The sequence below is a fragment of the Lutra lutra genome, chromosome 1 (assembly GCF_902655055.1).
Source record: "Lutra lutra chromosome 1, mLutLut1.2, whole genome shotgun sequence".
NCBI lineage: Eukaryota > Metazoa > Chordata > Mammalia > Carnivora > Mustelidae > Lutra > Lutra lutra.
Genome location: NC_062278.1, coordinates 205,905,022 through 205,917,856, shown reverse-complemented (window position 1 = coordinate 205,917,856; position 12,835 = coordinate 205,905,022). Strand labels below are relative to the sequence as shown.

The window sequence follows — 12,835 nt, the reverse complement described above, 5'->3', positions numbered from 1 at the left end:
TGTGATCATCATTGGTTTTATTCTAGGTACTAGGAACGGGGACAATAGTATGTTTATTCCCCGCCCGTAAAAGAAAACATGCCATTCCTATAATGAATTCTTCATCAGAGAAAAAAAAAAGAATTCTGCTTCTAAGAAGGCCTTCTCAAAATTAGCACTCATCTGAATTATCCTGTGGCCTTAAAGAAACACTGATTGCTAGACCCTAAGAATCTGCATTTCTCAGTAGTTCCTTGATAGATAACTAGTGACTCATTCCCTTAAAATGCTTCATTTGTTAGAGGCAAATGCATAAAAACCTAGGCCCTGGGAGAATATTCATTCCTGTGGCCTGAAGTAGCTGTATCCCCTCTTCTAGTAAGGGATGTCATGATCAAGGGAGACCGTGGCATTGGGAAGTACGAACAAGTATAAGGCAAACTGAGAAACTGCTGGGGGTGGAAGAGGTCCCAGTGCTGCTTCTCTGGAACAGCAGGGGAGCTGGGCCATGAGAGAGATGAGAACCATTCATTCTCCCTGGTATCGCTTGGTCTGGGGAGGCTGCTGCTTGCTCAGCTTCTCACACTTCCACTGAAGCAAAACAGAATACCTAAAGCATCAAGGAGAGTAGGTGTTATATGGGTTTGCACACTAGAATCGGAGACTTGCCAACTTGCATGTAAAAATGAATGGTTTCTACCAAGTTCTCTCATTTATTTATTACTTTCTTTCTGGGTGCCTCTAATATGGCAGAGTTTGTGCACTCTAAAACCCAGAGATGCATAAAGTCAAGGCTGAATACATTCAGCAGAGGGATATTTTAGTTCAAGCCAAAGAAGATCTTCACCTGATAAATATTTAAGCTGAGAACTGAAGGACTGAGTGGTTAAAGGGATGAAGGCCTCTTCTCTATCTACATCCCCCTTAGTGATCTCATCTAATCTCATAGTTTAAAATTCTGTCTATAAGTTAATAACACTCAAATTTGTACTTCCAGCCATCTAGACCTCACTGTGGGCACTGGGAATTTGACTGGGAATTCGATTTGACTTTCATATCAAATTGCCAATTCTTAATGTATAAAATAAAGCTGAAATGTAACATGTTTCCCAAACTACCTCTCATACAATCTTCCCATCTCTAATGGGATTCTGTTTTTTGGTCAAAAACATTGGAGTTATCCTTCATTTATCTCTTTCATAAGCCATTCCCAATTCATAAGAAAATCCAGCTGATCTGACCTTTAAAATGTCCCCCAGAATCTATTTTCCATACCTCCACTGATTAGGGTGTTTTCCAAGGTTGTAGTCAAGGGACTGGCCAATGCTGTGATCATCAGAAGACTTGACAGGGGCTGGAGAACCTGCCTACACAATGGCTTCCTTACATGGCTATTGATTAGAGGCCTCTGTTTCTCCCCTACATGGGCCTCTCCATAGCAGCTGGCTATCCCCAAAATGAGTAAACCAAGAATAACCAAGATGGAAGCCATAGTGTCTTTTATAACCTAATCTTAGAAATGACATACCATTATTTCTCCCATCTATTCTACTGGTCACACAGACCAAGCCTGGTATGATGTGGGAGGTTACTACACACAGGTGTGAATATCAGGAGTTGGGGATCACTGGAACCATCTTGGGGGTTGACTACCACACTTCATTTTCAAGACATTATACTCTTCTGAGTTTTCTCCAACCTCAGAACTGGCCATTCCTTTGACGTTACCCTTGCTGGTTCCTCTTCTTCCTGACTTAAATTAGTTTAGTAATCTAAAACTACTCACAAAGAAAATCTCTGGCTAAGATGGCTTTGCTGATGAATTCTACCAAACATTTAAAGCAGAATTAAAACTAATTCTTCATTAAGTCTTCCAGAAAAACCTGAAGCAGGGAGAACACTTCCAAAGTCATTCATTCTCTGGTTGGTATTATTCTAGAATGGTATTACCCTGATATTACTCTGATACCAAAACTAGACAAAGACATCATAAGGAAACTACAGATCAGCATCTCTTCTAAATATAGATGCCAAAATCTTCAACAAATATGTTTACGAATGTGTCAGAAAATCACACAAATTATACACTATGACCAAACAGGACTTATCCCATGAACGCAAGATTGGTAACCAATGTAATACATACATATCAGAATAAAAAATAAAATCACATGATCATTGCAACAGATGCAGAAAAAACACTTGACAAAACCCAACACCCTTTCATGATAAATCAAGTAGTTGGCAAATTAGGAACAGGAGGCACTTTCCTTCATCTGACAAACGATATCTACCAAATACCCTCTACTGACGCCATACTTAACAGCCACAGACTGGATCCTTCCCCTCTATGGAAAGTAACAAAGAAGGATATCTGCTCTCACCACTTCCAGTTAATCGTATGGAAGGTTCTAGCCAGGACAATTAGGCAAGAAAAAGAAATAAAAGGGATCAAGATTGGAAATGAGGAACTAAAGCTACAACTGTAAACAACACACCTTACATGTGAAACTCCTAAGAAATATACTAAACAACTACAAGAACTAATGAATTCAGCAAAGTTGGAAGATACAAGATCAATATATGAAAATCAACTGTGTATCTATAGCCTCCCAATGAACAACCTACAAATGAAATTAAGAAAACAATTCCATTCACAGCATGAAAAAGAATAAAATATTAGGAGTAAATTTTACAAATGGGAGCATAAAAATTTATACTCTGAAAACTACAAAAATATTGTTCAAAGAAATAAGATATAAATAAATGGAAAAACATTATATGTTTACAGATTGAAAGACTTAATATCGTAAAGATGGCAAAACTCCTCAATTTGATCTACAGATTCAATGCAGTTCCTATCAGAATCCTAGCTGACTTCTTTAGAGAAACCGAGAAGCAGATTCTAAAATTCATATGGAATCACAAAAGACCCAGCCAGAATAGCTAAAACAATCATTAAATAAATAAACAAAAAACAACCCACAAAGCAGGAACACTCATATTTCCTAACTGCAAAACTTACCACAAAGCTACAGTAATCATGACAGTATAGTACTGGCATTAGAACAGACATACAGATCCAATGGAAAATAATTAAGAGTTGATTAAAAAGAAAACAAACTATGTATCTATGGTCAACAGATTTCAGCAAGGATGCCAAGACCATGAAATGGGGAAAGAATAATCTTCCAAAAAATGCACCTGGGACAACTGGATATCAACATGCAAAATAATGAATTTGAATCTCTCTACCTCTTAACCATATACAAAAATCAATTTACAATGGATCAAAGTCCTCAATACAAGAGCTAAAATTGTAAGATTTTTAGAAGAAAACATAAGGATAGGACTCCATTGGGTGGCTCAGATGGTTAAGCATCTGCCTTTGACTCAGGTCATGATCCTGGGGTCCTGAGATCAAGTCCTGCATCAGGCTCCTTCCACAGGGGCAGCCTGCTTCTCCCTCCCCCTGCCACTCTCCCTGCTTCTTCTCTCTCTCTCTAACAAATAAATAAAATCTTAAAAAAAAAAAAAAGAAGAAGAAAGAAAGAAAAAAACATGAGGATAAATGTTCATAACCTCAGATTTGGCAGTAGAGTCTAAGCTATGACACCAAAGCATGAAGCATGAGCAGCAAAAGAAAAAGAAGATAAATTGGACTTCCTCAAGATCAGAAACTTTTATGCATTAAAGGACACTACCAAGAAAATTAGAAGACAATCCACAAACTGGGAGAAAATATTTGTAAATCGTACATCTGATAAGGGTCCAGTATATAAAAACTCTTCCAGGACAACAAAAAAGACACACCAATTAAAACTGGGACAAAGGATCTGAATACACAGTTCTCTAAGGAAGATATAAAAATAGCCAATAAACATATGAAAAAAATGAAAAGATAATCAACATCATTAGCCAACAGGAAAATGCAAATGAAAATCATAACAAGATACTACTTCAATACCAACTAGGTTAGGTGTAATTTTTCTAAAGGGAAAACAAGGATTTTCAAGGATGTGGAGGAATTACAAACCTAATCCACTACTGGTGGGACTATAAAATGATAGAGTTGCTCTGGAAAATACTTGGGCAATTCCTTAAATGACTCAACACTGAGTTATCAAATGATCAGCAATACCCATCTGTGTATAAACCTAAGGGAAAAAAACCTGTACATGAAGGTTTAAAATAGCATTACTGACAACAGTAAAAAAACAAAAAACAAACAAACCCCCCACCACCACTCATACAACCTATACATTTATCAACTGATGAACAGAAAAAGAAGATGTAGTATATCCATACAGAGATTGAGTTCCTCTGTGCCACAAAACACATGATCCTTGAAAACTTGCTGAGTGAAAAAGCCTGTCACAAAAGACCACATATGGTTTCATTTACATAAAATGTCCAGAATAGGTAAACAGAGAGACAGAAAGTAGATTAGTGCTTAGGACTGGGCTGGATAAAGAGATAGGGAGTGTTATCTAAAGACTACCGGTTTGTTTCTAAGGTAATAAAAATTGATTCTGGCGACTGCTGTATATATACATGAATATACTAAAAATCCACTGAATTGTACATTTCATTTTTAAAAAAGATTTTACTTATTTGAGAGAGAGAGAGAGAGAGCATGAAGGAGGAGGGAAGGAGTGGAGGGAGAGGGAGAAGTAGACTCATGCTGAGCAGGGAGACAGACTGGGGGCTCTATCCCAGGACCCCAAGATCATGACCCTGAGCTGAAGGCAGATGCTTAACCGGTTGGTGGAGCCACCCAGGCGCCCCTGAATTGTACATTTTCGTGTGAACTGTATGGTGTGTGAATTATATCTCAAAAAAGCTGTTTTAAAAAATTACCATGTATCGAGAATAGCCAATAACTGGGAAATTATAGAGTATCAAGTACGAGATTTTTTGGAACCAGCTATGAGCACCTGGTAAGTTAGATGGTAAAAAAGAAGTCACTTATGAGTGCAAACCAGAAAACTGAGCTCTCAACCTGGCATGCAGGCACTGATGTTACTACTCTGAGGTCCTACTGCAATCCAGTTCTGCCACCATTTCCAGCTCGAAGCAACTACATATTATGTTTTTTGTCTCTACAGATTAATTTGGCTTTGTAGAAATTAGGTTTGAGTCCTAGTTCTCCTTTATGTCAAATGAGGATAATAGACACTTGCAGAGAGAGCTAGGTAAGAAACACAGAAAATATGTGTAAAAAGGCCAGACACACATTCAACAAATGGTGCTACTACTACAGTAATAATTCCTTTTGGAAGAATTAAGTTTCCTTTTTTTTTTTTTTTAACTTTATTTATTTGACAGAGCGCACACAGCAGGGGAGGGGGAGCAGGAGAAGCAGGCTCCCCACTGAGCAGGGAGCCTGATGTGGGGCTCGATCCCAGGACCCTGGGATCATGACCTGAGCTGAACGCAGTCGCTTGACCAACTGAGCCACCCAGGCGCCCCTGGAAGAACTAAGGTTCTAAAGTACTACTATTTAGTCTTCAAAGAATATCAATTTCAGTTAACCTACTCAAAACAGTCTTCAAAAGGGAAGGACCTGGACAAGCATGTGCCTCAGAAAAAGGGGTCGAGAGGAGAAAGGGACAACTAAATGTTCAGGGTAAAGAGTTATACTCTGGTTGTGCTTTGCAAGCTATATATAGACTAAAAAGTTTTACCTGAGTGGTGGCTACAAATTTTTCATGATTACATCATCACTCACATTGAGCAGTCACAGGCAAGCCTGCACTTACCAGTCTGGGTAGGATTCACCAACTGTTCTGGTTCAAAGCAAAAGTTTGTATTTTCTGGCCAGCTCGGGATGTTCTGATATCCCTCGTAGGCCATCTTCTCTTCAAGAAATGGAGTTGGAGAACCTTTGAATAGAAACACGAAACCAAAGTTACATAGTATTAATGTCTTCTCCTCCACTAGAATTGAGTTTCTACTAGTATCACAGTTAGCACAATATGACAAAATCATACCGACCTAGTGCCTTTCAAGACTTTATATTTTTTCAAATTTTAAGACAGAAAAACATAATCAAAACACTGGAAGCATAGCCTGTTACAAGGTTAAAAACACTGCAGCAATCTTCTGGTTACAGTACATGAAAAGGTTAGTGATCTTTACCCACAAAGAACAAGTATAAAATTTTATAAAATTGTCAACAGCAATCATTTCAGGTCACCAAAATTTTTAAAAATGTCAGAGCTAAATAAATGGGGAGCTATATATATGTTCATGAACAGAAGACTCAATATTGTTAAGATGGCAATTCTCAAACTGACAAGAGATTCAAGGCAATTACAATTCAAAGTCCCAGGAGAGGGGGCGCCTGGGTGGCTCAGTGGGTTAAGCCTCTGCCTTTAGCTCGGGGTTATGATCTCAGGGTCCTGGATCGAGCCTTGGTCCTGAATCAAGCCTCGCATCAGGCTCTCTGCTCACCGGGGAGCCTGCTTCCCACCCCCCCACCAGCCTCTCTGCGTCGTGATCTCTGTCAAACAAATAAACAAAATCTTAAAAAAAAAAAAAAAAAAAAGTCCCAGGAGAATTTTCTGAAGGTGTCAACAAGCTCATTTCATAATTTATATGGAAAAAAAAAAAAACCCTAAGAATAGCCAAAACAATTTTGAAGAAAAGCACACTGAAGGACTTAAATTACTTGATTTCAAAAGTTATTTACACATGTATAATAACCAAGTCAGTGTGGTATGGACGACACATTAGATAAATGGAGCAGAACAGAGTTCAGAAAGAAAACTACGTAAATTGTGGACAACTGGTTTTTAACAGAGATGCCAAGGATCATTTCTTTCAACCAATGATACAGAAACAATTGGCCACTTACCTTTCACCATATGTAAAATCTAACTCCAAATAGATTAAGAACCTAAAACTAAAAACTAAAACTAAAAGAACTTGTAGAAGAAAACAGAAGAAAAAAATCTCTGTGACCCTGGACTAGACAAAGACTTCTTAGAAATGTCATCAAAGGCAGGATCCATGTAAGAAAAAAACTGATGAAATGGACATCACTGAAATTTAAAACTTGAAAAAAAATTTAAAACTTCAGCTTTTCAAAGATATCATTAAGAAAATGAAGAGAAGCCCAAGACTGGGAGAAAATATTTGCCAATGACAAATCTAATAAAGGACCTGTATGCAGAAGAGATCAAAATCTCTTATAACATAATTACACTTATGATCAACATTAGGTAAGTTTCATAAGAAACAAGTTCATTTATCACATTAAAAACAGTATTTATAGCTAACTTAAATTACTGGTACATACTGTGTGTTCAAAACTGTGTTTAAACATTTAATATGGAGGAAATAGCTACTTCAGTTTTTTTGTTTATTTTTGTTTATACTTGCAATGAACAACATGTAAGGTTTTAATTTTATTTCCCTTATATCTTACTTGTTTTGATCATACTTATTAAAATGTTATTCTTTGTTGAGTCTAATAATAAAAAATTAAGACTTGGAAAGAAATCTCTAACAACACAATTATAAGACAAGGAACTCAATTTTAAATGGGCAAAAGATTTCAATAGACCTTTTCATCAAAGAAAATACACAAATGGGTAATATGCACATGAAAAGAAGCTCATCTTCATTAGTCGTTAGGGAAATGCAAATTGAAATCACTGTGAGATGCCACTGCACTACCGAACCACTAAATCAAAAAGACTGACAATACCAGGAATTTGTGAGGAGGCAGAGAAAAAGGAAATTTCTTTCATTCCTGGAGGGAATGTTAAATGGCACTACTTTAGAAATGAGTTTGATAGTTTCCTTTTCTTTTTTTATGAACAGCTTAATTGAGATATAATTTATCCTTTTAAGTATGTGCAGAATCCGGCGAGTTTTAGTACATTCGCTGAGTTATACAACCACCACCATCTAACTTCAAAGTATTTTTATGACTCCAAAAATCCTATACCCGTTCCCTTATCCCACCACCCCCTAACAATTACTAACCTACTTTCTGTTTCTGTGGATTTGCCTATTCTAGATGTATCATATAAATGTCATGAGACAATATGTAGCCTTTTATGACAGGCTTATTTCACTTAGCACAGTATTTCCAAGGTTCATCTACGTTGTGGCATTTGTCAGAATTTGGCTGTGTGCAGCCAAATAACATACCATTGCATGGATATACCACAGTTTGTATGTTCATCTATTGACATCTGATTGTTTCCATTTTGGGCTATTTACATAATGCTGCTATGAACATTAAATGTATGTTTTTGTGTGGGCATATGTTTCTAATTCTACTGGGTGTATGCCTAACCGAATTTCTAGGTCATACGGCGACTCTTACATCTAACATTTTGAGGAACTGCCAAACTGTTTTTGCAAAGAGCTTACCCCACTTTACAATCCCAACCAAGAATGTATGAGTTTCAATTTCTCCAGATCGTCACCAAACTTGCTGATCTTTTTTATCTTAGCTACACCAGATGCGGGTGTGAAATGTATCCCACTGTGGTTTTGATTTGCATTTCCCTAATGACTAGTGATGTTCTGCATATTTTCATTGCTTATCAGTCATTTTTTTTTTTTTTTAAAGAAATGTCTATTCAAGGGGCGCTCAGTGGGTTAAGCCTCTGCCTTTGGCTCAGGTTATGATCTCAGGGTCCTGGGATCAAGCCCTGCATCAGGCTCTCTGCTCAGTGGGGAGCCTGCTTCCCCCTCTTTTTCTGCCTGTCTCTCTGCTTGCTTGTGATCTTTCTCTGGGTCAAATAAATAAATAAAATCTTAAAAAAAAAATGGGGGGGTGCCTCACTGGTGTAGTTGGTTAAGCATCTAACTCTTGGTATGGCTTGGGTCATGATCTCAGGGTTGTGAGATCAAGCCCTGCAGAGTCTGATTGGGATTCTCTCCCTCTCCCTCTGCCTCTCCTGTTCATGTGTGTTCTCTCTCTCTCAAATAAATAAACAAATCTTAGGGGAAAAGAAAAGAAATGTCTATTCAAATCATTTATGTATTTTTTAATTGAGCTATTTGGGTTTTTTTTTTAGTTATTGAGATGTAAGATTCACTTTGTTTTTTTGATTCAAGCATAATTAACATACAATTTTATTAGTTTCAGGTGTACAATATGACAACTCAACAGTTCCATCCATACATTACTCAGCGCTCATCACAGGAAGTGTACTAATTTCACCCAGCCCCCCAACTCACCTTTCCTCTGGCAAGCACCAGTTTGTTCTCCATAATTAAGGAGTTGTTTCTTTATATCATTGTTCGTTTGTTTCCTAGATTCTACATATGAGTAAAATCATATCGTATTTGTCTTTCTCTGACTGATTTATTGCATTTAGCATTACGCCCTCTAGATCCATCCAAGAGTCATTTTCTTGATGATATCCTTGGAGCACAAAACATTTTAATATTGATAAAGTCCAATTTTTTTGAAGATTTTATTTTTCAGGCATCTCTATACCCAATGTACGGCTCCAACTTACAACTCCAAGATCAAGAGTCATATGCTCCTCTCCCTGAGGCAGCCAGGCACTCAGTTAAAGTCCACTTCACCTGCTTTTCTTCTGCCACTTGTGCTTTGGAGTCCTAAGAAACCACTCAGTAATCCAAGTTCATAACAATCTATGCCCACATCATCTTCTAGGAGATTTATCATTTTACCTCTTATGTTTAGGTGTGTAATCCATTTTATTTTTTTATGTGGTATTAGGTAAGGGGTCCCAACTTCATTCTTTTACATACAGCTATCCAGTTTTCCCAGCTGCATTTGTTGAAAAGACTAGAGTAGTTCCCCTTTACTGGTGGGGGATATGTTCCAAGATCCCCCTCCCCAGTGGACACCTGAAACTACAGATACTACTGAACCCTATATATACTATATACTATGTTTTTTCCTATTCATACACATCTATAATAGAATTTAATTTCTAAATTAGGCACAGCAAGAGATTACAACAATAACTAGTAGTGAAACTTCAATTAGAATATACTGTAAACAGAAGTTGTGTGAATGTGGTCTACCAAACTATCTTACTATATTATAGTCACCCCTCTTGTGATGTTGTGAGATGATAAAATGTCTGGATGAGATGCAGCAAGGTGAACGACGCAGGCACTGTGACCCAATGTTAAGCTACTACTGACCTGGTACATCAGAAAGAGGACTATCTGCTTCCATACCAGTTAATCACAAATAACTGAAAGCATGGAAAGCAAAACGGCAATGAAGGGATACTACCGGATTCCTCCCCCACTGTTTTATCTTTGCACTCTTGCTGAAAGATATAAGAATTTATTTCTAGACTGTGACAGCTTCTTACAATGTTAAACATGTGTGACCCAGCAATATGAATCCTAGGTATCTACCCAAGAGAAATGAAAACACGTATCTATACAAAAACTAATGTATTATGTTCACAGCTGCATTATTCATAACAGCGAAAAATTAGAAACCCAATGTTCATCAACTGGTGAATGGATCAACAAAATATGGTGCAAAAAATATAGTGGAATATTATGCAGCTATAAATGGGAATGAACTACTGAGAAACACTACAATATGGATGAGCCTTAAAAAGCATTATATGGGGGCGCCTGGTTGGCTCAGCGTTAAAGCCTTTGCCTTCGGCTCGGGTCATGATCCCAGGGTCCTGGGATCGAGCCCCGCATTGGGCTCTCTGCTCAGTGGGGATCCTGCTCCCCCCCACCCCGCCTGCCTCTCTGCCTACTTGTGATCTCTGTCAAATAAATAAATAAAATCTTAAAAAAAAAAAAAAGCATCATATGGGGGGCACCCGGGTGGCTCAGTGGGTTAAAGCCTCTGCCTTCAGCTCAGGTAATGGTCCCAGGGTCCTGGGATCGAGCCCCACATCAGGCTCTCTGCTCAGTGGGGAGCCGCTTCCCCCCCCCCCAGCCTGCCTCTCTGCCTACTTGTGATCTCTCTCCCTCTGTCAAATAAATAAATAAAATCTTTAAAAAAAAGCATTATATGTGAGAAAAGCAAGGCAGAAAAGATTATATATTGTATAATTCTATTTACATCAATTTTCTAGAAAAGACACAACTATAAAAACAGGAAACAGAATAGTGCCTGCCTAGGCTGAAAGTAGGAATGGGAATTGAGCATCAGTGGGCCCAAGGGAACTCCAAGGGTGATAAAAATATTCTAAAAATGGATTAGGGTGACTTTAGTACACACTTCCTTGTTAGGGGTATGAATTTCTGTTGTGAAGGGCATGAAAGTAAATGAGAAAGAAGTTCTGAAAGGCCACAGTAAAAAAAGTTAAAGTTTCCCTACCGTCTTCCTTTTGGAAAACACAGGATCCAAGGAAGATGTGGCTGGGTAAAGGAGAAGGCTCTGCCACAGGGTACTTATAAACAGTTCTACCACTAATACACCCACTGCTAACCTCAAAGCAAAGTGGGTGTGGAAGTGACAGGACTCCCCTAGTTAATAGCCCACATCCGGCTGCTTCTACGTGCAAATGCTCCCCACCTTCAAGGTTGCCCTTATTTTCATGTTTCATAGAATCATTTAAATCTGATTTCACCTACATGAAGTGGTATGGGGGAAAGGAGAGAAGAATAAAACAAAAATCACTTATCCTCGATTTGCATTTTCCAAAATGCTCCTTCAGGAACATCTCTTGAGAGAATCTTGGATACCTGAATATTTTTTTTTAAATAAACATTTTTACTTAAACATCGTAAATCTGTGGATTTATTTTCCATGCCTACAAGAACGGAAGTTGGATAATATATTCTAATTTTAATTAAGATATTTAATTTCCAGGGGCGCCTGGGTGGCTCAGTTGGTTAGGCAACTGCCTTCAGCTCAGGTCATGATTCTGGAGTCCCGGGATCGAGTCCCACATCGGGCTCCCTGCTCGGCAGGGAGTCTGCTTCTCCCACTGACCTCTCTCCTTTCATGCTCTCTCTCATGCTCTCTCTCTCTCAAATAATTAAATAAAATCTTTAAAAAAAAAAGATATTTAATTTCCATTCTGTAACTAAAACTCTTCTTATATAAGTAAAACACCAGATCCCTAAGAAACTCATCTGCTGGAAGGACAGTTAACATCACAAATGGCAAACCCTCCGGGGTTCTGTGTGTTGACCAGAGCCTCTAGGGAGAGTGGCTTCTCTCTGGGGGTTATTATGGACATTGATCTGCAACACAGCTAAGAAACTTCTGCTGTAAGTTTTAAGAAAAAGAAACATCAGTTCTTCAAAAGAAGATAGACTTTTTCCAAACTTTAAGCAACATTTGTCACAACTGTCTTTTCAAGATGGAAACTGATCATCATAATCGTCTTTCATCAGTGACAGCTTACAATGGATGATACAGAGAGTCGACACAGAGCTGGTCCCTAGGTCAACTCTCACTAAATGACGTAAGCACCAAAGTAACCCTTTGGTTATGGTACAACCTGCGGCAGGAGAGAAGAGAAAAACTTAGCAATACAATTCAGGTATGGCAGCAACCCACCAGCACGGATGTTAACACCCTGTAACGGGGTCCTGTAAATTCATGTCCAAGCACCTCCAAAGGTTTGAATGATCACCTCCGTCCCCTCAAAGCACCTCCTCCTCCTTTTGGTCTCTCCCCCCAGTATGCTTTCTCCTTTCTGTCCCTCCTTTTAGCTTTGAGAGAGCCAACTTTATTTTTTAACTTTTAAATTTTTTTTTAATTTTTGAGAGAGAGAGAGAGAGTATACACACATGCAGGGGTGGGTGGGGAAAAGGGAGGAGGAGAATCTTTTTTTTTTTTTTTAAGATTTATTTTAGGGACACCTGGGTGGCTTGCTCAGTTAAGCATCTACCTTCAGTATAGATCATGATCCCAGAGTCC

General features: G+C 38.3%; 1 protein-coding gene across 13 annotated transcripts in view; it reads right to left on the bottom strand.

The window, feature by feature from the left end:
• The window catches only part of MAP4 (microtubule associated protein 4), a 193,678-nt gene that overhangs the window by 57,147 nt on the left and 123,696 nt on the right, over positions 1 to 12,835 (bottom strand). For all 13 annotated transcript variants that reach the window (XM_047695055.1, XM_047695035.1, XM_047695027.1 and 10 more), the window contains exon 4: positions 5,742 to 5,864. In XM_047695055.1, the coding sequence (XP_047551011.1) occupies positions 5,742 to 5,864 (123 nt within the window). The remainder of the gene's footprint in view (positions 1 to 5,741; positions 5,865 to 12,835) is intronic.